Source organism: Macaca nemestrina, chromosome 6 (genome assembly GCF_043159975.1).
Source record: "Macaca nemestrina isolate mMacNem1 chromosome 6, mMacNem.hap1, whole genome shotgun sequence".
NCBI lineage: Eukaryota > Metazoa > Chordata > Mammalia > Primates > Cercopithecidae > Macaca > Macaca nemestrina.
In genome coordinates, this window is record NC_092130.1 from 21,090,927 (window position 1) to 21,115,346 (window position 24,420).

The 24,420-nt window shown below is 35.9% G+C and overlaps 1 protein-coding gene across 2 annotated transcripts; it reads right to left on the reverse strand.

Annotated features, from left to right (window-relative positions):
* Positions 1-1,663: 1,663 nt before the first annotated feature.
* On the reverse strand, positions 1,664-24,379 carry LOC105482351 (ubiquitin like domain containing CTD phosphatase 1). Of its 2 annotated transcripts, none has more exons than XM_071098137.1 (11): positions 22,672-22,929; positions 18,540-18,738; positions 17,614-17,705; positions 17,183-17,268; positions 16,985-17,100; positions 15,511-15,609; positions 13,242-13,279; positions 12,609-12,707; positions 9,798-9,914; positions 4,518-4,645; positions 1,664-2,953 (listed from the first exon to the last, which is right to left on the reverse strand). In XM_071098137.1, exons 2-11 carry the CDS (start codon positions 18,691-18,693, stop codon positions 2,926-2,928), a joined length of 957 nt encoding a protein of 318 aa, XP_070954238.1. In that variant the 5' UTR covers positions 18,694-18,738; positions 22,672-22,929; the 3' UTR covers positions 1,664-2,925. The 2 variants fall into 2 exon arrangements, with proteins under 2 accessions (XP_070954238.1, XP_011740682.1); XM_011742380.3 differs by lacking the exon at positions 22,672-22,929 and adding an exon at positions 24,260-24,379 and having other exon boundaries at positions 1,667-2,953.
* Between the last annotated feature and the right edge of the window lie 41 nt (positions 24,380-24,420).

Sequence of the window (24,420 nt, forward strand, 5' to 3'; positions counted from 1 at the left end):
GTTAATAATAATGTATACTTCAAAACAGCTAAAAAGGGAATTTTAAATGTTTTCACTACCAAGAAGTATTTGAGGTGACGAATGTGCTAATTAGCCTGATTCAATCATTCCACATTGGATGTATGTATCAAAACACCATATTGTACCCCATAAACAATTGTCAATTAAAAATTTAAAATACTCAGATGTCTCACCAAGACTCACATAGCAAAACTTAATCTTTACATAAATATCTATGCATTTAATCTTCACAGACATTTCTTGGGCTATTCTAGTTCATAAGAAGATTGAATTTTGATGTAAAATATTTCATTGGAGACCATAATGGTTTGTCCCATGAGAGAGCTCTGTTGAGTACTTGGGATGAGAAAACTCAAGTTTATTATTCATGTTTTATTACTATTCTGACTACCCAATTGTTATTAATACCTAAAAACCAAGCAATAACTTAAAATGCAACTAATCTGCATTATTTTGCATATCCTTTTTTCCCATTCCCTATCCCTGTACAGTTCCTCTTCCTCTCAAGCAACTATTTTACTTTCCATGAATAAATAAGTTTCAGTTGCTTACTGTAACAACCTGTTTTTCCATTCCTCACCTTTTACACTGAAGAGCTGCTATAGGTATCATTAGTCCAATAACTGATTTCCATAACAAAGACCTGAGTGGAAACTAGAAACTTCCCTCTGAATCAAAGATTTACCGATGTTCAGTAGTTTTTAGGCTAAATATACTTCGTATAATACTGTTTTAATGCTTAACACATATATCTGATAAAAATAACTTGTGGTTTCACCAAAATACACATCTGAATTGGGGAGGGGGAGGGGGGAGGGATGGCATTGGGAGTTATACCTGATGTAAATGATGAGTTGATGGGTGCAGCACACCAACATGGCACATGTATACATATGTAACAAACCTGCACGTTGTACACATGTACCCTAGAACTTAAAGTATAATAAAAATTAAAAAATATATATATATATACATCTGAATTACGTGATCTATTGACTCAGCTGTGTGTACCACACACAGATATATAGAGATGGAGCTGTTCAATAAGCCATGAGATGCAGAAGACAAATGAAAACTCCTGCACTCTATGATGGTATTAATCACATATAGTGTGTTACCTCAACAAGCTCAATGACAATGTTCTCCAGAGTGGCTTAATTAAGCACAGCAGCTAAGAAGCTTTGGTTTGGGCACCACCTAATGGCAGAAAATGTTTTTGTAAAATTCTACTTTGCTTCCTGTGACTTGCTAACTTTTTGTATTTTAGTTTACACTGCTTTAGAAAATGTCAAAAAAAAAAAAAAAAAAAAAAAAGAAGAAGAAAATGTCTGCCCTTTCTTGACCTATGTTAATCAAGTGTTCCATTTTCTTGAGAAGATTAAGTCCTTTCCATGCGTACTTTGGAATAAGTTGTCTTTTACAGTGGGAAAAATGTACCAATGAAATGAATACTCTAAAATTTCTATTCTATCTTTAAATATTTAAATTTTACTTCATAATTAAGAAATACATTTTAATTGAATCACTTTGAGTCCTCAAACTCTTCTGCACTGTATATCCTCATAATAACCTGTCACAAAGAAAACAGCATACATTTCTGAAAAAAGGTACTTATTAGAATTCAGTAATTTTATGTATCTGATTAGCTGCTAAAACTACTCCTGAATGTATAAATAGTGATATACACACCTTTAACATCACCATACACATTTAAGTTTTTGCAAGAGATCCTTGCCCGAACATAATGTTCATTTTGTCATTCAACAAAGAGGTAAAATATCTGTGGTAATATAGAACAGATAATCAATGTTTTAAGAAAAGATATTTATTATTTACACCACTGAAATTAGTCCTGTAAGAACAATATACACCATGTTTCTTTAAAAGGATCAATTCCTTTCAAATACAAGAACTGTATAAAGCAATATTGTCAACACAAAACAGTGGTCACATTACGTATCTGCAGGCTTAAGCATTGCAAATAATATATTTTTTTAATCTTATGGCTAGATATTTTCACTGAAACAGTGTTAGCACTTAGACAAGATATAGCTGGAACAGAACAAAAACTTTTTGTTCATGCTTTTTAGGAATGAATCAGTGATATGTCCCTTTTAAAAATTTATTGCCTTTAACTGCTTTTATGACAATGGTTTTAGGCAGATTATACTTAGCCACCAAAAAGAGACTCATTTTTGTTCCTTAGTTTTTATTCTTCAGTCTTCTGTTTCTCATACTAAGACATAGCTGTATCAAGACTGACGTTTTCCAGCTTTACTTGGACATGTACACACATACAGGCCTAACTGAGACCGCTCAGAATTTAGAAATGTAACTAGTGGCATACAGAAGAGAAATTGTGTCTATGACAAAGGAATAAAAAATTCTTGATAATTTTAAGCATAACAAACTAGGTTCTTTAATCAAAAACTTTTTTTTTTTGTTTTAAAGGGGAAAGCACTAGTTTCAACATGGGTTTGGTCTTAGATTTAGTCAGACAATAACACAATGAGACAAAAACACAAAACATAACTTGTTTCCAAAGTCACAAAATGACATTGTTGAGCATACATTTTTCTCCACTCTCTGTGTGTGTGTGTGTGTGTGTGTGTGTGTGTGTGTGTGTGTGTGGTTGGGGGGTGGGGGGAAGGGGTCAGCAACCAACGCTGGAGAAAATATTTTTCAAGAGTAACAGAATATTCATAGAGGGGACAAGCATTTTTTTTTAGCATATTGCTATCATCTTCAAAAAATATAAAATTAAATTTACAAAAAACTGGAAGACCAAGTATAAGCATTATGGTATTTGCTTCAGTGTCCAGCACTATCATAATGATTTCTAGCATAAAAGCAAGAAGTTCTTGGATCTTAAGTATCTTCAGTAACTGCCAGTATAACTTGTAACTACTGTCCTTGCTTCTTTGAGAGATATCTGCAAGAAATAAAATAAAGATATCAAAGCTCTATCATGCTAAATTCATGAAGATAACCTAACTTTCCTCCCAAAGGAGTTTATTCTAATAATGAAACATTTCAAGATGAGTATTCTTAATAATCACTTACATCTACTGATTATGTGCATGCACAGTTCTAAGTACAGGTATTAATTTATTTAGTCTTCACAACAGCTCTAAGGAGTTTCTATTAGAATTATTCCTACTTTACAGGCACAAAGAAGTTAAGCAATTTGCCCAAATTCACACAGCTAGAAAGTGGAAGAGCCTAGATTCAAAACAAGGCTCCAGAGGTCGTACTCATTGACTATCACTCCATACTGCCTTACTTCCAATGTGAAGGTCACTATATTAACTAGTATTGTAACTTCCAAATACAGCTCCAACTCCATAAAGATCTTATTTTTCTTACAGCAAGACAATGGGCAAAAGATGCTAAAGGTCTTTGATCAAGAGTGTAAAAGATACAAGACATTAACTTACTAAGCAAACAAATGTTTTTCATATTGTTTAATAGAAATCTACCACTAAATTAAAAACGTGATCTCTATTTCTCACATTTACAAATTACTATAACTGGTGGTGTGGGGATGGGGAAAGAGTTCCTAAAATCAGCAAACTTGAACATGTTTTGCTGGTACAATTTGCTCACTCTGTGGCACTGCACTAAGCATTTACTATCTTCATGACTCAGTTACATCATCTGCAATGCAAAGATGGGGGTAAAAATATCTGCTTTGTCTTCCTATTAGGATTATAGACTCTTAGAAGACTTGTGTCAAAGTGATCTGAAAAGTCAAAAGTGGAATCTGAAAAGCCAAAGTGTTATTATTACACACATAGTTTCTTTTGGTGCTGTATTACTGGAACCAGATCCCTAAAGATCTAATTCCCCCCAAAATACTTGTAATACAGAGTAACACCTTCCACTTCTCCAGGGGCTTTTCTCTGTCTCAAAACCTTCATGTTTATATGCAATGCCTATATAGATTTGTGCATACATTTGAGTTTAGGTAAAAGACTGAAAGACTATATACCAAGATGGTAACAGTGGTTATCTTTAAAAAGGAAAATTATGAGTAATTGTTTTTTTTAGTGGGATAAAGTTTTCTAATTTTTCTGCTACACACAAGTTACTTGTAATTTTTAATAAATAAATAGATAAAATTTTTACATGTGTTTTATTTTATCCTTACATTATGTTACAGTATGAGAAGAGGGATTACGTGATTCATAAAGGAGTAGCCTACCTAACATCACAAAATAATTTACAGGCGGCATCACCCACATATGCTAGTCTCTCAAGTTCTCTCTTCTAGAAGTATTAAAGAGCTTACAAGAGGTATGTTTATGAACAAGTTAGAGGTTAAGATGAAAGGGGAAAATACTTTCAGGGGTAGATCACTGGATTAGAAAATGTTTTTAGAAGTCACCTATTTTAAATAAAAATTAAGACAGCTATATAAATACTGGGGTCACTGATGAAAAATGATTTTTTCTTCATTGACATAAAAAGAAAATAAATAAGCAATTAAAACTTACCTTTCCCAATATTTGTGATTTAGATCCAAAAAGTCATCTAATTTTGCTATTTCCTTGAGGTACTGAGTTAATTTTAAAAGTTCTTTGTCTTTATCTCGATTTAGGTGCGCTTTCATAAAAGGCCTTATCTATTAGGAAACAAACGTTACTCAACACATCACAATGTGATAAGGAAAACTAACAAATCTATACTATCATTTCAATTAGAGTTAATGAGGTTAAAATATCACCAAGAACATAAATACTAAAAATTACTTTTATATTAGCTTAAGTAGAAAGTCATGTATAATGTTTACAAATGACAAACTCTCCCACCTATTTCACCGAACATTATCTTTTCAATCTGAACCTGACAACACCAGCTTTCTTATAGCACTTGAATCCATACATAGCTACTCTACTTTGCAAAACTACTTAGCCCTTCCTGCTTCCTATCATTCTAGTTGCTTCTAATTAATTTCATTCATATTTTATTCATAAAAATTTAACCCAAATACCAGCTTGATCTAACAGTAGTGAGATACATTTTAACAGTGATGATTTTTATTTTTCTATTAAATTTTTATATAGCTGAGATATCATTATACATTTATATAACCTGTTTCCTCCTACACTTTATCATAAGCATTTTTATTGTTAAATTCTCCATTAAAATCATTTTTAATTATGTAAGAGTTTTCCATAAAAAGAACTGTCATATTTTCCAAATGTTTAAGGCTGATTTATTGTATGATGAAAAACAGTTTAAAAAGCATTATTTCACACCACACAAGTCAGAATAATAGACCGAGGTAGGGGGCTGCAATTAGTAAGGAATATCATACCTTGACTTGAGTGGCGGTGCTATGAATGCATATGTTTATATGCAATCTTTATCTAGATTTTTGCATATATCTATGCTTAGAAAAGACTAGAGGACTATACATCAAGATGGTAATAGTGTTTATCTTCGGAAAGGAAAATCATGAGTAATTTTAGTGGAATAAAATTTTTTACAAGAATTATCTTTACAGTTTGTTAAACTATAAACGTATGCACTTTTCCTTATTTTACAGCTTCATTAAAGAATTCTGCTGTTTTGTAAAAGACATCTGCTCAAATATCTTCATACAACTCAAGATCGTCTTTCAATAATTTTAAATTAATTTTAGATAATATGATATAACTAAGATTTACTTCAAAATACTGAGAGGGAAGTAGGGTATAGAGTAAATAATAACCATCCATGAATTAATAAGCTAATTTAAACTGAATAATATCTACATGGGGGTTTAAGCAATTTTATATAGTTCTGTTTATATTTGAATTTTTCTGTTATCTTTAAAAAAAAACATACATATTCCTAAAGCACACATATTCTTTTTTTTTTTTTTTTTTTTTTTTTTGAGACGGAGTCTCGCTCTGTCGCCCAGGCTGGAGTGCAGTGGCCGGATCTCAGCTCACTGCAAGCTCCGCCTCCTGGGTTCACGCCATTCTCCTGCCTCAGCCTCCCGAGTAGCTGGGACTACAGGCGCCCGCCACCTCGCCCGGCTAGTTTTTTGTATTTTTTTTTTTTTAATAGAGACGGGGTTTCACCGTGTCAGCCAGGATGGTCTCGATCTCCTGACCTCGTGATCCGCCCGTCTCGGCCTCCCAAAGTGCTGGGATTACAGGCTTGAGCCACCGCGCCCGGCCAAGCACACATATTCTTAAAGCACACATGTAAGCACTGATTTCATCATACTTAGCAAAGTATTAATATATTCTTTTGACTTGGAGAAAATGAAAATTGGTCATTAGTTATTAATTTTACATAGTTAACACTGAAAAATGAATGATATTTAATCATTGTCACTTACTGAGTAGCAAGAACAATGAGTGAGCCCAAAGGAGTCTACTACCATATCTATTAAGTGTAGGGAAGGGTTTAAGTATTTTTTACATACTTTTCTTCTGTCAATGGAAAAACACCACCAGTCTGAAATGGACAGAAGAAAATTTTCCCAGGTGTTCTACTCTCATCAGAACAGCTTGGTGCCAGTGACCTCCACACTGTTAGCGGGCTCGCATACTGCTTGAAGGGCACCAGTCAGAGCTGTCAAGGGGAGTCTTCTCAGAAGTCAGCATTTGTGGGAGATACCACTTCCAAAAAGGCAGTGCAGCAGTGCTGTCTCCCAGCAGCATTGAATGGGGGGATGAAGACGACGCTTTACAGGGCCTTGCTTAGGCCCTGGGGATGGGAGTAAACAGAGGCATGATATGAGGATGTAGTGAAATGAGTTTCTGCATAATCCTGGGTGATATGGTAATGTTTTAAAGTATTCCTTCATTCACTTCCTAAGCACTGAAAGGCAACAGATTAACTTTTAAACAATTAATATATAATGTACTAAAGTGTCCAAATTTAAACAGCAGGAAATTACAGGGTTGGTGGGTAGTAAATAAGATTTTCAACCCAAGGCTCTGCTAAGTTATTTTTACTTTCCAAACATTTGCTGCTCTTAAGCACTATTAAACAACAAAACTAAAATATTCTAATGATTCTGGTTCTAAAATTTAAAATAAACAAATTAAGGGTGAAAATCTATTCACCTAATTGACTTCACTTGCTCCAGTATAACCACTGTTTACTGTATATTTTTAAATATTGATCTAAGTGATCACTAAAAGGACAGGAAACCACCCTCTAGTCTCAGGTCAAGGAAGCATTTTTAGAAACTTTAAGATTGTCCAGATTAGCTGAATTCTCCTATATCACAATTTCCTTGTATGGACAATAAAAATGGAGTTTTCAGCCGATAAGCTGCTTTATCCATGAACAAGATTCACATTCTTTTAGTGTAATTCTAAATTCATATTCACAGTACCTTCCATATATTTCAAACCTTATGACTGACAAACTTATGTTTAATATAACTATTTTCAAAATAAGCAGTCTTATTTTTAAGATCTACATGAAATCTTTGAGATTTCTACCAAGCGCATTATGAAAGCATGATAACAAAACACAGTATTTGAGGATATTTCTCCATTTTAGAACTGTTTCTGGGCTGGGCAAAGTCGCTCATGCCTGTAATCCCAGCACTTTGAAAGGCTGAGACAGGTGGATCGCCTGAGCTCAGGAGTTCGAGACCAGCCTAGGTAGGCAATGTGGCAAAACCTTGTCTCTACCAAAAATACAAAAAGTAGCCGGGTGTGGTGGTGTGCACCTGTAGTGCACCCAGCTACTCGGGAGGCTGACATGTGAGGATCACTGGAGCAAGGGAAGTCGAAGCTGCAATAAGCTATGACCATGCCACTGCACTCCAGCCTGGGTGACAGAGCAAGACTCTGTTTCAAGAAACAAACAACAAAAAACCCTACCTGTTTCTATGATGGTGTGGGCAGATATTTAACCTTAATCTTAACCTTTAATCTTTAACCTTAAAAGAGGTTTTCATGAAGTGTTATCTTGGGTAGATTAATTTTATAAAAAAGAGGTTTTCAATAAAAGACACGCAAGGACCACCCATGGAGCGTCTAAATCTACCTCTGGAATTGGAATTTAGGGGATGGGGACATATGTTTTTTAAGGAATCCCTTTAGTGGGTCTACTAAGTACAGTCTTTTGGAAACCCTACTGTAAAGTAACATAAAGAAGTAGACATTTACAATAACATCTCTCCCTGCATCAAGAGATGAATGGAACTCAAATGTTGGTTAGGAAAACAAAGTTTCTTCTAAACAAACATGAAACTAATGATAGTATTTTTTTTTAAAAAAGCTAAAGGTCTCCTCAAAAATTATTCCTTGACCATCATGGGCTCACCTCCTTGCAAGAATAGGTAATAACCACTAGTTTCACAGACAATTAAGTTTACATCAATCACATTTCTTCTCAAGACTCAAGAATACATTTTTGTACCTTATACCTGGTGAAGCACATGTAAGAAAAGCACTTCTCCCCAAGCCTTAAACAGAAACCATTAAGGACAACATAACCACTTTTCTTCCAAGTCAATAGCTTTTATACTTGTGGCAATTCACTACCTAGATTAGCATTCTTTCCCTAAAATATCCTCATTGTAAACAAAAAAATCAAATCAACAAAAGAAAGGTTTAAAAAATGTACTTTAAGTTTTTCTCTCTTGTCTTTTAGAACTACCAAGGACCCAGCTAGTAGAAAAGTTTAGGACTGAGGATAAAAACATCTCAGTGTCAGGACTGCGCTTCAAATGGAGACTCCATATGCAATAGTGCCATAGTATAGAGCTATCTTTTCCATTTTCATATTGCGCCAACATGTAATTACTATGGGTACCAGAAACTTTTAAGTTTCAAATTTCACTCTTACCAATTTTACACTGTTACCAAGATGAAATGTCACATAAGATTGCATGCAATTGCATGCTAGGATTGTCACTGACCTAGGAACCAAGTCACTAGAGTCTAACCCAAATTCTGCCATTAGCCAGTTACACACACAATCTTGGGCAAGTCAGGAACTTCTTCAACCTGAGACTGTTTCCAAAGTTAAGAAGGTAGGCAAGAGATGACTGTGGTTCCTTCTAGCTCTAGCAACGTCTAATTCTAAGATCTGTACTTGCCCTCTAGGAATTTTCAAAAACGTCTTTAGTTTCAGTTTAAAAAGAAAAACAAAGTACCCTTACTGCCATTTCTCAAGCTAACCAGAATGTTTAAAATGCCAGGATTTGTATACCTAAATAAATAACTAATGATTTTACTTTTGATGCTAAAAGTCAATGTTGGGAAGCCCATGTTGCTCCCACAGAGCTAATTAAAAATAAAATACTTGGGCCGGGCACAGTGGCTCACGCCTGCAATCCTAGTACTTTGGGAGGCCGAAGTGGGCAGATCAGGAGGTCAGCCTGGCCAACATGGTGAAACCCCGTCTTTACTAAATATACAAAAATTAGCTGGATGTGGTGGTGCACTCCTGTAATCCTAGCTACTCAGGAGGCTGAGGCAGGAGAATCACTTGAACCCAGGAAGTGGAGGCTGCAGTGAGCCGATACCGCACCACCTCACTCCAGCCTGGGCGATGGAGCGAGATTCCATCTCAAAAACAAACAAACAAACAAACAAACAAACAAATACTTGGATGAACTAGCTAACTATGGAGACATCAATGCAAAAAAGACAAAGTTCAATTTCTACATGAATTGTTCTTAAACTTTTCTTGCCTGTGACATAAGAATACAGTACTTCCAAAAATATATGAAATTCAACAGTGCTTACTACAAAAGTTCTACCACACAGTCCAGATTACATGAGCACATAACAAGTAAAAGTATGTCTTACCTTTAGTCCATTCTGTGGGTTCATTAGAAAATTTCTCCCTATGTCATCAAACATAATGGTGTTTTTCTTGCTGTAAAACTCCGAAAACTTTCCCCATATAACACCAAGAGGCTTTACCTTAGAACAAAAGTTTACATTTAACTCAAATTTTATCAACATTTCATCCTGTCTTAAAAGCAGGAATACCGCAAACTGCCCTGCAAAACAATGCCAAAGCGTTCCTTTCCTCCTGTGAGACAGGTGTGAGCTAATTATTAAATGCGACCCACTTTAAAGCACAATGCATTTTGCAATACTGAAACTTCTGAAAGGTTGGTTCATGTCCAACTGAACTACACCCATTATAAAATTTTCCATAATTTTAACATGAAGATTTTGGGTAAAATAATTATTTAATTTTTTAAAAATCCAAAGTAACTGTTTAGATGTCTGCTATGCAGTCACATGACTTCCTTGGTTAACACATTCCCTCTCAGAGCTTGGGAGTCACATGGAGTCTGCTTTCCAAACTAGAACACCCTAGTCAAAAAAAATGTATTTGGCTCTTTCAATTGATACTTTAAATATTTTATAGAGGAAAAACTCATTTTATCTTTAACTCAGTGGCGCAGGTGTATAATTTCTAGGGAATTTGATTGCTTAACTTCAGAAGCACCATATTTTACAAATTCTTACTCTTATTTCTGATTTGTTAAACTGAAGCTTCAAAGAGATAATTTCTCATATAGTCTTACCTATTGGTACTTATGTAAAGTCTCTGTAAGACCACACAGGAAATAACACTGATTGGCTATAGGGAGAATAAGTGGCTATGTGCCAGGTGAAAGATGACTTTTCATTATGTACTTTATTCTTTTAGTCACTACACATTTGGAAAAATTTTTAAATTAATTTTTAGAAAATTACTTTTGCTGAAGACAAAAGTCTTATGGTAGTATGAGAACAGAATGTAATAATAAATGTATGAGATTAAGTGGCAATAAATAGATAGTGATAAAGGTTGTCGCTTTAAAATTTTTTTCCTCCTATAACTTAATTTGGAGAAAGCTTTTTCCTTCCTATGGTCCTATTACAAAAAATGTTAATGAAATATTTTAATTTACTAAAATTTTACTTTCCGGATTTTCTTTTTTTGCTACTAATCTTGTTTACTACTGAAACAGAAACCACCCACTCCAGTCCTGCAAAATAAGAGAAATATATAGGAACTAATACAATAAGCCATATTTTGGGGATTTTTAGCTAACAAAAGCCTCAAGAAATATGACAACAGAGGTCACTTTTTATGACATCCAGAATAAAAATCCTACATCCTCTTAAAAAGTGCTGTCATTTGGCAATTAGGTCAAGCACCATAGATATGTTCCCCAAAACCACAAACTACTTTGTTCTCAATTAGAAAAGTAATATTGCTAACTACAAAAAAAACTTCAAAATACTGAAAAGCACAAAGGAAAATTTTAAATCATCAATAATCTATCAGTACCAAGGACAGTAACTCAATATTCTGATATATTGGCTCAGGCACTTTTATAAACAAGAGCAGCCTCAGAGAGTTGACAGGTTCTTTGTTAAGCTAAGGGTAATCCTGAACCAAACAAAGGTTAAGAACTGTTTTCTAATGGCTTACAACAGTGTTCTCTAAAATACTTCTTCCACTTAAACGTGTCATGAAAATTTCTAAATCATTACATATCCTACCACATCAAATGACAAGCCACAGTTCCTTACACAGATAACAGTAGTTTATATATCCAATTCCCTACTGCTGGATATTGAGGATTATTTTTATTCCTTTAATTTTTCACTGTTATAAAACATGTTTAACATTTCCCTAAGTAATTTTTAACGTTAAGATTTTGTAAATGTATTATTTTACTTCAGTATATAATAAGTTATCTTTTTCCTGATACATGCAGTATTTACTTTATAGAACAAGTCCCCATGCTCTTAAATCATTCTATTTATGGTTTTCATGATTTTAATACTGTCTCCCCTAAGGTTTCCTCGTATCCTAAGTTCTCCTCAATTCCTATTAGTTTGGGTGTTTTTATGTTTTTATTTTATTTTTACTTTATTTTGTTGAGATAGAGTCTTGCTCCATCACCCAGGTTGGAGTGCAGTAGCGTGATCTCAGTTCACTGCAACCTCCACCCCCTGGGTTCAAGCAATTCTCCTGCCCTAGCCTCCTGAGTAGCTGGGATTACAGGCATGCACCATCCAGCCCGGCTAACAGTTTGAGTGCTTTCAAACGGTACGGACTGTGTCTCACTCATCTCTATATTTCCAACAGTGCCAATCACAGGACCTTCCAGATAGTAGGAACTTAATAATATAAATAGTTGCTTGACAACTAAAATAACTGGTTAGCCCAACCCTTTTCTCTGATTGTTCTTGTTGCTATTCTCTAGCATCACCCCAAAGTACATGCATCATGATGCATCTGCTTTTATTACCAATTTCATACAGGGCAGGGTGAGTGTTTTTGTTTGTTCCTAGTATCTTCCTTGATAATATTCAGTATTTTTCTCACCTACTCTGCCCAGTAACGTTGTGCTGTCATCAACACAGGTCGATTACGCACAATCACAAGTTCCTTTCTTGACAGTCCTGCTTCAAGATCCTTAATTTTATCATTAAAATTCAAATCTTTCAACCTTAAATACATTTTGCTATGTCAAAACTCAACCACTTTATTATTCACTCAGATGAATCTCTATACTCTTTCTTTAATTTACTCCACCAGTATAAACATTACAAGTACACTGGAAAATAACCATGTCATTAAATAGAAGTAAAATGACTTCTTACATCTATTAATCCTCTCCTTGGAGTATGTACTGTTATCATAGCAGCACTATCCAACATGAAAGTAATCTTATAATTTGCATTTGTGCTCACTCCCAGCTCCTATAAACACAAATATTCATGAGGTTAAAACATAGTAATATGGAAAATTTCAGATTTTCTGAATATTCTAGCTGCAATTTCTCATAATGCCAACTTTCTACACCACTGGCCACTGCATCTTGCTGAACAACTAGGAAGTATTTTAGTTTAACTTAGCTAAGTCAATAAATGCTAGACCAAGGAAAATAAACTAGAAATAGATTACTTCCTAATCTCCATTTTAGGAGAATACTGACTGACTCTTTAAGTATTAAACACCAGAGCAAAAGAAGGAAAATAAAGTATTATTGTAAAATGAGGAAGAATGTGGGGGAGGGGACAAGCTTAGTTATACTTTTTCTTAAAAAAAAACTTAGGGATCAGTACAATCCACTTAATAAACACACTTTAAAAAAAGCCTATACTCCCAATAATGGCATTTATCTATCTACTAAGTGCCCTCCAGTAAGAATAAAACTAATTCAGTTCTAGAACTTTTAACAAGACAAATGCAGTTTGAAAATATTTTTAAATGGATTGCTTTCTAACACTTACTTTCATTTTAGCTTCAATCCACTTCATATTTGTTGCAGCTAAAACATGAGGAATGATAATACAATACATATGAAAAGTTTGAATTTCTTTAAAAAAAAATCTGTATAAATAAGTTTTCTAAGCAAAACTAAAAGTTTAAATGCATCAGAATTAACAGTCCCTAGCATTTATGGTAATTTTCTTTTAAATAATGATAAAAGTAAACTTATTGCAGTGTGTCTTCAAGACAGAATAAATTTTAAACAACTTTTATCTATAAGATACAGGTAACCCATGCTCAGAAGAACTCTGAACCTAGGAAATTTACAAATCAAGACCTAAACTCTCTTTTTGAATCAGCCCTCACACTCTATCACCCAAACTTAAACTCGGGTAACTGGATCACTTTTTTCCATGTTCCTACTTCTATGCAATGCACAGGTATACACAGTGTCAATATAAGCATATTGTTATGTGTCAAAAGTTTTTGTTGAAAACCAGCTAGTTAGGTTCAATGAAAATCTGCATTTTGTCAGTCTCAGTAAATTAAAGCTCTCTGAGTCTAGCAGCTTCTAACAAGAAATCTGAGACAAATTCATAAAGTATACCTGCATCATGTATCTGCTCATTGTCAGACATTAACCAGCTTTGAGATCATTAATACTAAACTTAAATCCTCATCTTTATGTGCTCTCTGGACTAAACTATACAGGTATAACCAAGTAAAATGTTTAAAAAGAGAAAAAGCAATTTAATTATTTGAAGTGTGTGTGTGTATAATTTTTAAAAGCAAAAGAGGAACCTGAGTTCTCAAAGTAAAAAATCTTCAGCATGCACACATACAAAAAACAGAAGAACCACTTTACACATACGAAACTAGTCAGTTGAGCTAAAATTTTAAAGACTGTTGTATCTCCAATGAAAACCATCATAAGATAGAAAAAAAAATTAATTCAGTACTTATTTTGTATCTGCAATTATCAGATGAAAAACAAAGACTCACAGCTAATAAAAAGTTTCTAATTATTAAGTAACTATATGTCAGACATAGTACTAGTTGCTATATTGACACTTCTATTCTTACAACTAACTTGTTATATTTAGTTATCTTCATTTCTCAAATAAGGAAACTAAGGCTCAGAGAGATTAAGTGACCTGCTCAGTGTCACACAGTAAGAACAGAGCCAGAATTAAAATCTTAGTCTATTTAGCTCCAAAGTGAAGTATTCTTTTCAATGAACATCACAAAATACCATGGTTTATAAAAATAATTTAAATATATGATTGTAAAAGGTTCTCAAATTTTATAAGTCTAGTTTAATAACATTTAAAGGATAATTTTTTTTCTCAAATATCATCTTAGATGTCAAAGTTGCTAAACAAAAATTTGCTTACCAGCAAGCTTTCTTCGCCTTATCTTACTAAACCAGAAAATTATATATTTTGACGATTTTAATCTTAACAGCTGTGAACTCATATATTTGTGGGGAGGAGGGATGTAAATCAATGCGTTGCTTCATTTTTCAAGAAAATCTTGCTACCAAAAAACATTAATTGAACTGAATAGTGTGCATACTATTACAGTAGATATACTTCTTGAAGCAAACTCAGTATCTTATCACAGACCTGTACATTCTTGAAATGGTCCATAGACCACAATTTCAATGTCACTGCTTTAGTCCACATATTAATTTTTCCTTAAGTAATTCAAGTTGCCTTTATTTCCAGAGAACTACATCAGTGTGATTTATTTTAAACACCTTTTTCCAAGTATTTTAAAACTGGAGTCAGGAAAAAAGGAGAAAGCAAAAATATTCTGAAGCATCAAGAATTCCACAGCAAAGATCAGAAGGAAAGGCTGGGCACGTTGGCTCATGCCTGTAATCCCAGCACTTTGGGAGGCCAAGGCAGGAGAATCACTTGAGCCCAGGAGTTCGAGACCAGCCTGGGCAACACAGCAAGACCCTAAAGATACGTCCCCAGTTAAAAAAAAAAAAAAATCAGAAGGAAAAACTTCAAATCAAGGTGGGGTCATTGGGAAAATTAGTTATTTTTATTCTTATACTATAATGTACTCATGTCCTATACTTAAATTTACTATCTCACTGGTATTTGGCAAATATATGTGTAAGTTTATATTATGATACACACTTCGTTTTAGAAATTTGTTAAAAAATGAAAACTATTTCATATTTAAATATAGGTCATTTTAAGTCACATTTTATACAGCACAATAATATATGGAACATCCTTATTTCCACAGAAATCTAAGCAAAAAAATACAGCTTACACCAAATAACAATGTCATAATCTTCATAGGCAGATGTTAGAAATTCATGAAGATATGGCCGCATTAACTCTACCCCAGTCTCTGCACAAGACCTGTGGTCTAAAAGAAAATTGATCATAATTATTAGTTTATCATCATGAACAAGTATCTAATACCAATTATTATAAAATGTAATATATTATGAAATGCAATATAAACATTCCAGTGCAAACTGCTTCAGACTGAATTATATTGGCTGACAAAAAGATGTCTTTCAAACCATACAATTAAATATCCTTAAGATCCAATTTTAGTCGATCAGTTTTGCTCAGTTTGCAAAAAGCAATACTGAAAATTCAGGCTTAAGTAGTAACCTGTAAATTTTTTTCTCACCTAGTCTCTGAAGTTTAGATGTTATTTTTTAATAATGAAAAACAAACTATGTCCACTTATACTCACCTTTAGTCATCTATCTTGCAGATATAATCACATTTCATCAAAATGATAGGGCCAATTAACCAATTAATTAAATTTTTAAAAACTATACATTAACTTATATTTTAGGTTTAGGGTTAGAAATAAATTCCAATATCAGAAGTTAACTATTTCTTGCCAACATTATACATAAGCGGAACATCTTTCTTTTTCAATGAACACAAAACACTGTTTTTTTTTTTTTTTTTTTTGAGATAGGGTCTCACTCTGTCACCCAGGTTGGACTGCAGTGGCACTCCATAGCTCACTGCAGTCTGAATCTGGGCTCAAGTAATCCTCCCACCTCAGCCTCCTAAAGTAGCTGGGACTAGGTGCATACCACCACATCCAGCTAATATTTTTAGTTTTTAGTAGAGTTGAGGTCTTGCTATGCTTCCCCGGTTGATTTCCAACTCCTGAGATCAAACGATCCTCCCACCTCAGTCTTCCAAAGTGCTGGGATATAGATGTGAGCCACTGCACCTGGCCTACATGAGAAAGTTTAAATTCAAGAGTCTGCTTGAATATAATTAAACAGAAAACTAGTGATAAAATATCAAAAATAATTTTTTTAAATATTCCTTATAAAAAATTATTTATAATCAACAGGGAGTCACATGGTTAAATGATGATGCATCCATAAACTAGAACACTATCTGGCCAAAAAAAAAGTGTGTATACATATATATATACACACACACATACATACATCATTCATAATAAACAATATTTTACTGAGATGATGTTCAATCTGTTATTAAATAATTACAGGAGAGCCATACAAACAGTCTAGAAGATATATATCAAATTATTAAGAGTGGTCATCTTTGGGTATCACTATTACAGATGACTTCTTTTTTTGGTTATCTGTATTTTCTACAATGAGCAATTTACTTTTGTAATAAGAAAAGTTTTCAAGTATTTCATGAGAACCATGAGTTGCTAAGAAAAAAAAAAAAGAAAAGAAAAAAAAGAGTTGTTGTGGGTAACAGAAAATGAAAAGCATCATTAACTCACTTACCAAATAATGTATAATCAACATCTAGTACCAAAAGCTTTTTCCCTTCCCTGGGAGGATTCAAAATTTCCACTTTGTACTCTTTCACTCTGCGAGAAATTTTCAGTAGGTTTTCTTCCCTAATTGAAAACATATAATTAGATAAAATATTCACTTATTCTCACATGACAACTGATTACTTCTAAAGCGAAAAGCACTTACCTATTTTCTACTTCAACTACTTCATCTTCAATATCAAAGTCATTAACAACATCATCATTGTCAGGGGGTGGACCTAAGACATCTTCCTATTAAGATGGAAAAAGTTTTGTTTTACCATATTATCCTTAATGTAACAAATACATGCATAGCATAAAAATCAAATGAGAGATACAATTCGAGTTACAGAGTCTTTTAAGCCCACACTGGAAAATCTCCACAATTAATAATTCATTATGTATGTTTCCTGGGCAGATTTACCATATTAAATTTGACCATTTGCACTACTACTATAGTTACACAGTTAATACCACATTCACGGTGCGGGTTTTATTTTTCATTGATTGCTAGACTGACAATTTTACCACAATTAAAACTATAATACAACAGTGCAGTATCAAATGGACAAATAGTAACAAAAAGTAAACATTTACCAAGCTCTCCTCACGAGTTCCCATCATCATGATTTTAGTATTTGGTTTCAGTTTGAGAGCTCCAAGCTTAACATCATTTTCTGCAGGTTTGCCTACAATACAAGCAAATGACTGTTTTCACACAGGTGCTGGTTTTACTATTCCATTATACAAAACCTTAACATTAAAAGGTTTGGTACACATGTCACAGCAATTTTTGTTGTTTCTGTTTTTCCTACATTAACAAATTGTTTCTGCTGAATTAGTCATATCTAAGACACTAAGAAGTCAAAATTAATACAAGGGTTATTTTCTCCCCAGTTCTATGTTAGACGAACACCTTTATTCAACTACCTAAACAAAATTAATTCATGTTTTATTCTGCTGTTCAAAATGAATATTACTCTTTTCCAGGAAGTCTTAAAAATTGAGTGCCTACGAAAACTGTAGATTTACTGTTACTCAAAACTCACTCTTCATTGATATGATAATCACAAAACACCATAAAAAATGCCTTTAAACTGGATATGAATGCTGCCTGTAATTTTTAAATGTTGTCTTTACTTTTGAAACAGAAAAGATAATTTGGGAAGAGTACAAGGCCCTTGGGAAGAGTACAAAACACTGTGCTAAAAGGTAGACGTCAGAAAATAAATGAGTTTCATAAAGGACTTCTGTGCTAAAGGTTTAACAAGCAAATACCAACTGTCTAAAACATCAAAAGTAATCTTAATAATCATGGTATTTTCAAGGACACTTTAATATTCTCACTTTTACCACTAAAACAATTTTAAGAATATTTCTACTAAAGAAATCTCAAAAGGGAAAGACTTACTAAACAACAAATAGCAAGTATAAATTATTAAATAATTATACTCAAAATAATTATTAAAATTCATAATACTAAAAATTCAATGCAAAAAATTCTGAAGAGGGGAGAGAATTACCTTTAACTTTGAGTCCAAGTAACTTTTGGCGTTCTGGAAGCACTCCTGTAAGGGTCTTGAGAAACTGTTTGAGATCGAGCACAGTATCATCTTCTGAAAGTGTGGTCACGGAATACTCCTGTCCACCCCATTTTACAATGATAGGGAGAGCCATTCTTGAAACATATGAGGAAGCAGCTTTCCTTCAGAAAAAAAATACCTGGAAAGAAAGACAAAAAGTGAACAAGTTAAAATAGATACTGTATACTGAAGCCAAACTTTCAAGTTTTATGTGTACACTTTGAGCCGTATTTTACAAATGATGACACAGAGGATTTTTGTCCATACAGGAATACTACCAGAACACCAAAAGATCCTAGGACTCAAAGTTAAATTCCCCCACACTTCTAATTTTTGGCTTAGAGTTACTACTTTCTAATACTCTGACTCTCACTGTTCAACTGGAAATGTGCAATTATGAGCTACCATTCCTCCTGCTCTATTTGGTCAGGTTGATGCTACAGGCAAGTCCTTCCCTGACAGACCATCAATGTTTATTTAACATTTGAAAGGTAGTGTGGTGTAGTTAAGAACACAGACTTTAGAGCCAGATGACCTGGGTTCAGATTCCGGATCTCTCCCACTTAGCTATCTGACTTTGAGAAGTTACTTGACTCTAAGTGCCTAGGTTTCCTCATCTGTAAAATAGGGATGATGATACTACCTACTTCTTAGGGCTCTTATGAGGATTAAATTAATTAACATTTACAAGTTACATAGTGCCTAGCACCTAGTAAACACTACATTAATTAAGTATTGGTTAAACAAAAATCTTTTTAAACTGAAAGCTTATTATGTTCCAGGCAGGCACTGTGCTAAATAAACAGTAAAGAGCCATTATTTGTTTCATATTTTATGAATTGAAGTTTTTACACAATCTCATTAGAGAAAGTAATTTGATAAGTTTCCCCTCTTTTACAATTAAGGAAACAGCAGTTTTGAGAGGCTATGTAATCTGCACATAGACACAAAGCTAGTTACAGAACAGGTCTTCTAATTAAATCTTAGGTTTCTTCTCCTCCACAATTCTCTCTCTTCAGTTGAAAGTACAAGGGTTAAGACATCAAAGATCAGTGTATTAGCCTGTTTTCACACTGCCAATAAAGACATAACCAAGACTGGGAAGAGAAAAGAGGTTTAATTGGACTTTACAGTTCGAGAATGGCTGGGGAGGTCTCAAAATCATGGTGGAAGGCAAAAAGCACTTCTTACATGGCAGTGGCAAGAGAGAATGAGGAAGAAGCAAAAGCAGAAACCCCCGATAAACCCATCAGATCTCATGAAACTTAGTCACTATCACGAGAATAGCACAAGAAAGACCGGCCCCCATGATTCAATTACCTTCCCCTGGGTCCCTCTCATAACACATGGGAATTATGGGAGATAAAATTCAAGTTGAGATTTTGGTAGGCACAGAGCCAAACGATATCATTCTGCCCCTGGCCCCTCCAAATCTCATGTCCTCACATTTCAAAACCAATCATGCCTTCCCAACAGTCCCCCAAAGTCTTAATTCATTTCAGCATTAACCTAAAAGTCCACAGTCCAAAGTCTCATCTAAGACCAGGCAAGTCCTTTCCGCCTATGAGCCTGTAAAATCAAAAGAAAGCTAGTTACCTCCTAGGTACAAAGGGGGTACAGGTATTGGGTAAATACAGCCATTCCAAATGGGAGAAATTGGCCAAAACAAAGCAGTTACAGGGCCCATGCAAGTCTGAAATCCAGTGAGCAGTCAAATTTTCAAGCTCCGAAATGATCTCCTTTGACTCCAGATCTCACATCCAGGTCACGCTGATGCAAGAGGTGGGTTCCTATGGTCTTGGGCAGCTCTACCCCTGTGGCTTTGCAAGGTACACCCTCCCTCCCAGCTGCTTTTATGGGCTGGCATTGAGAGTCTGCAGATTTTCCAGGTGCACGGTACAAGCTGTCATTAAATCTGCCATTCTGGGATCTGGAGGATGGTGGCCCTCTTCTCACAGCCCCACTAGGCAGTGCCCCAATAGGGACTCTGTATGGGGGCTCCGACCCCACAATTCCTGTCCACACTGTCCTGGCAGAGGTTCCCCATGAGGGCCCCACCCCTGTAGCAAACTTTTGCCAGGGCATCCAGGTGTTTCCATGTATCTTCTGAAATCTAGGCACAGGTTGCCAAACCTCAATTCTTTGACTTTCGTGTACCCACAGGCTCAACACCATATGGAAGCTACCAAGGCTTGAGGCTTCCACCCTCTGAAGTCACAGCCCAAGCTGTACATTGGCCCCTTTCAGTCATGGCTGGAGTGGTTGGGAAACAGGGCACCAAGTCGCTAGGCTGCACACAGCATGGGGACCCTTGTCCCAGCCCACGAAACCTTTTTTCCTTCCTAGACATCCAGGCCTGTGATGGGAGGGGCTGCCATGAAGGTCTTTGACATAGCCTGGAGACATTTTCCACTAGGTCTTGGGAATTAACATTAGGCTCCTTGCTACTTATGTAAATTTCTGCAGCCAGCTTGAATTTCTCCCCAGAAAATGAGTTTTTCTTTTCTATTGCATAGTCAGGCTGCAAATTTTCCAAACTTCTATGCTCTGCTTCCCTTATAAAACTGAGTGCCTTTAACAGTCCCCAAATCACCTCGAGTGCTTTGCTGCTTAGAAATTTCTTCTGCCAGATACCCTAAATCATCTTTCTGAAGTTCAAAGTTCCACAAATTTCTAGGGTGCGGCAAGTGTCACAAGTATCTTTGCTAATACATAACAAGAGTCACTTTTACTCCAGTTCCCAACAAGTTCCTCATCTCCATCAGAGACCACCTCAGCCAGGACCTTATTGTCCATGTCGCTATCAGAATTTTGGGCAAAGCCATTCAACAAGTCTCTAGGAAGTTCCAAACTTTCCACATTTTCCTGTCTTCTTCTGAGCCCTCCAAACCGTTCCAACCTCTGCCTGTTACCCAGTTCCAAAGTTGCTTCCACATTTTCGGGTATCTTTTCAGCAATGCCCCACTCTACTGGTACAAATTTACGGTATTAGTCTGTTTTCACGCTGCCGACTAAGACATACCTGAGGCTGGCCAAAGTGGCTCACGCCTGTAATCCCAGGACTTTGGAGGCTGAGGCAGGTGGCTCACCTGAGGTCAGGAGTTCAAGATTAGCCTGGCCAACATGGTGAAACCCCATCTCTACTAAAACTACAAAAAAAATTAGCCAGGCGTGGTGGTGGGCACCTGTAATCCCAGCTGGTTACAGTTCCACAATGGCTAGGGAGGCCTCAGAATCATGGTGGAAGAAGGTAAAAAGCACTTTTTACATGGCAATGGCAAGAGAGAATGAGGAAGAAGCAAAAGCGGAAACCCCTGATAAACCCATCAGATCTCATGAGACTTATTCACTATCACAAGAATAGCACAGGAAAGATTGGCCCCCATAATTCAATTACCTCCCACTGGGTCCCTCCCGCAACAAGTGGGAATTCTGGGAGATACAATTCAAGTTGAGATTTAGGTAGGGACACAGCCAAACCTATCAGTCAGTAAATACAAAACCCACAGACACAGATCTAAGCACACAAAGATTATATAGTGGCTGCTACTCATGTAAATATCCAAACATATGTCTCTTCCTGCATAAAGCTTTCTACTTTTCATAAAACTCATTCCTCCCACAGTCCAGAGAACTGGATTTTCTAATCTCAACGTATTGGTATTTCCAATGCTTTCACTTATTTGATGAAACATTTGATTGCACTCTTCATGCAACTATTAGGACCAACTGCAAGAAAGAGGGCAAATTTTTAATCTCAACATCCAAAAATAATTTGAAAACAGTATCTCCTACTAAGAGGCCAATTAGTAGAAGAGAGCACTATACATTCACTTTTATATTTACTCATATATGAATACAAATATGAACTAAAAATGTATACTTACTCCTATGTTTACAACGTGTTCTACTGAAAACGTAAAGCAAGTGTGTTAGCTTAGGGTAATGTATTCCATTTTACACAGAACTGTAACAAACGTTATATCCTTCAATTAAAAGTGGACCTTTTGAGTTAAACCGAAATACAGTTGAAATACTTTCTGTAAGAGGTAAGAATAAAAGGGAATCCTACCAGAGCTAGAAAGGCAACCAGCACTAATATCGCATATATTGTGATGAGTAGTAGCGCAGAGTTTGGAGTGAGATCATCTGAGTTCCAGGTGACTCTGGACAAGTCATTGCTCTTCTAGACCAGTGGTTTTCAAAGCATGGTCCCTGGGCCAACCAACAGCATTGACCTCACTTGGTAATTTGGTAGAAATGTAATTGGGGCGGAGAGAAGGGACTTAGGAGTCTGTGTTTTACCAAGATCCATCCTCCTCACCTCTGCTGCATGCTCAAATTTGAGAGCCAGTGCTACACGCTCTTCAATGTTTTCAGCCTTAAAAAAAAAAAGTACCAGAGGGTATGGGCTTTATATGCTTAACAAAGCAGCATAAAAAACGCTATAAAGCACCTATCCCACAAGTGGAAATTCCAAGTTGGCAAATGCCTTAAAGGGCCAAGCAAAACAAACACCATAAAAATTGTAAATGCATATGTCTTTAAGATTTGTTTAAAAGTTACTGAACCTTATTTCATCATTATTAAGACCATTTACACCAATGAAGCAGTGTGACATAAACGCATGAGCAATTTTGCTTTCACATTTAACCTTCTTTCTTAGTATTTTGCATCATTTCAGATCCCATCAGATTTATAAACTGAGAAACGATTTGGGGTGTGGGGAGGAGTGAAGTTGGCAAACCCAAACAAGCAAGGAAAGAACACACTTCTATATGGTCAACCTAGGGTCAAGAATATCTGTTTACGTTCGAGTTCTGCCTAACATACTGTGTTGACTTTGCCTAGTCAATCTACCTCTCGACCTCAGTCTTCTCAACAAGATGAGGCTACTAATATTCACTGGACAGGAGTAGTGTTAAGGCATGAACTAACACCTGTGACAGCACTTCGTAAACTGTAAAACCCAATACGAATAGTGTTCATGATGGAATAACAACATGCTAAACAATTTAATTATCTCACTGAATCTTCACAGTCCTGAACCAATAGCTGTTGTCCTCATTATACAAATGAGAAACCTGAAAAGAAATTAAACTTGCCCGGGACCACAAACCTTAAAAGTGGCAAATGAAGAAATTTTAAAGTATAGCAGTAAAAGTAACACTTTGGGAATTAATGGGAGGCTAACTTTCAACAATCCCAGCAAAAGGTAACCGTGAAGCACTAAGAATTCCCGGCGAGAACCGCACACCAGCAACAACTGCGAGGTGATGCAGGTCGGGGGCTGTGCTGACTGATTTAGGGTAGCATCAGGAGGCAGGTGGAGACTCCAGACCAAAAAGGTCGGGATGCTTTCAATAAGGAGGGTGAGGGGAGGGATGGACAAGCCTGAGAAGATGGAGGAATGAAGTCTAGGGACGCAAAACCCACTGGGAAACAGAAAGCCCTAGAAATAGGCGAGACGGCTGGATAGGAGGACAGCAGCCCCCGCGACTAAGCGGGCCGGGGCTAGGGGCCTGGGCGTCGGACTAGGACAGACACTATCCCCAGCCCGCCGCAGTGCAAGCCACGCCGCGCGGGCGGCAAAGCCACTGTCCCCGAGCCCCAGCAGCGTCTCCATGGGGAGCGCGCCAGGGTGCCCCGCAACCCCTCACCTGGAGCGCGGTGGAACCAGCGGCAGCGGACGCAGAAACCGGCCGCTGCGAGACCGAAAGCAACCGGAAGTGAAGGGCGGGACCGGAACCGGCTGAAAAACCGGAAGTGGGTGGTTTGAAACGGAAATATGCTGGGGACTGAACAGCTGCTTCCTTTGAAT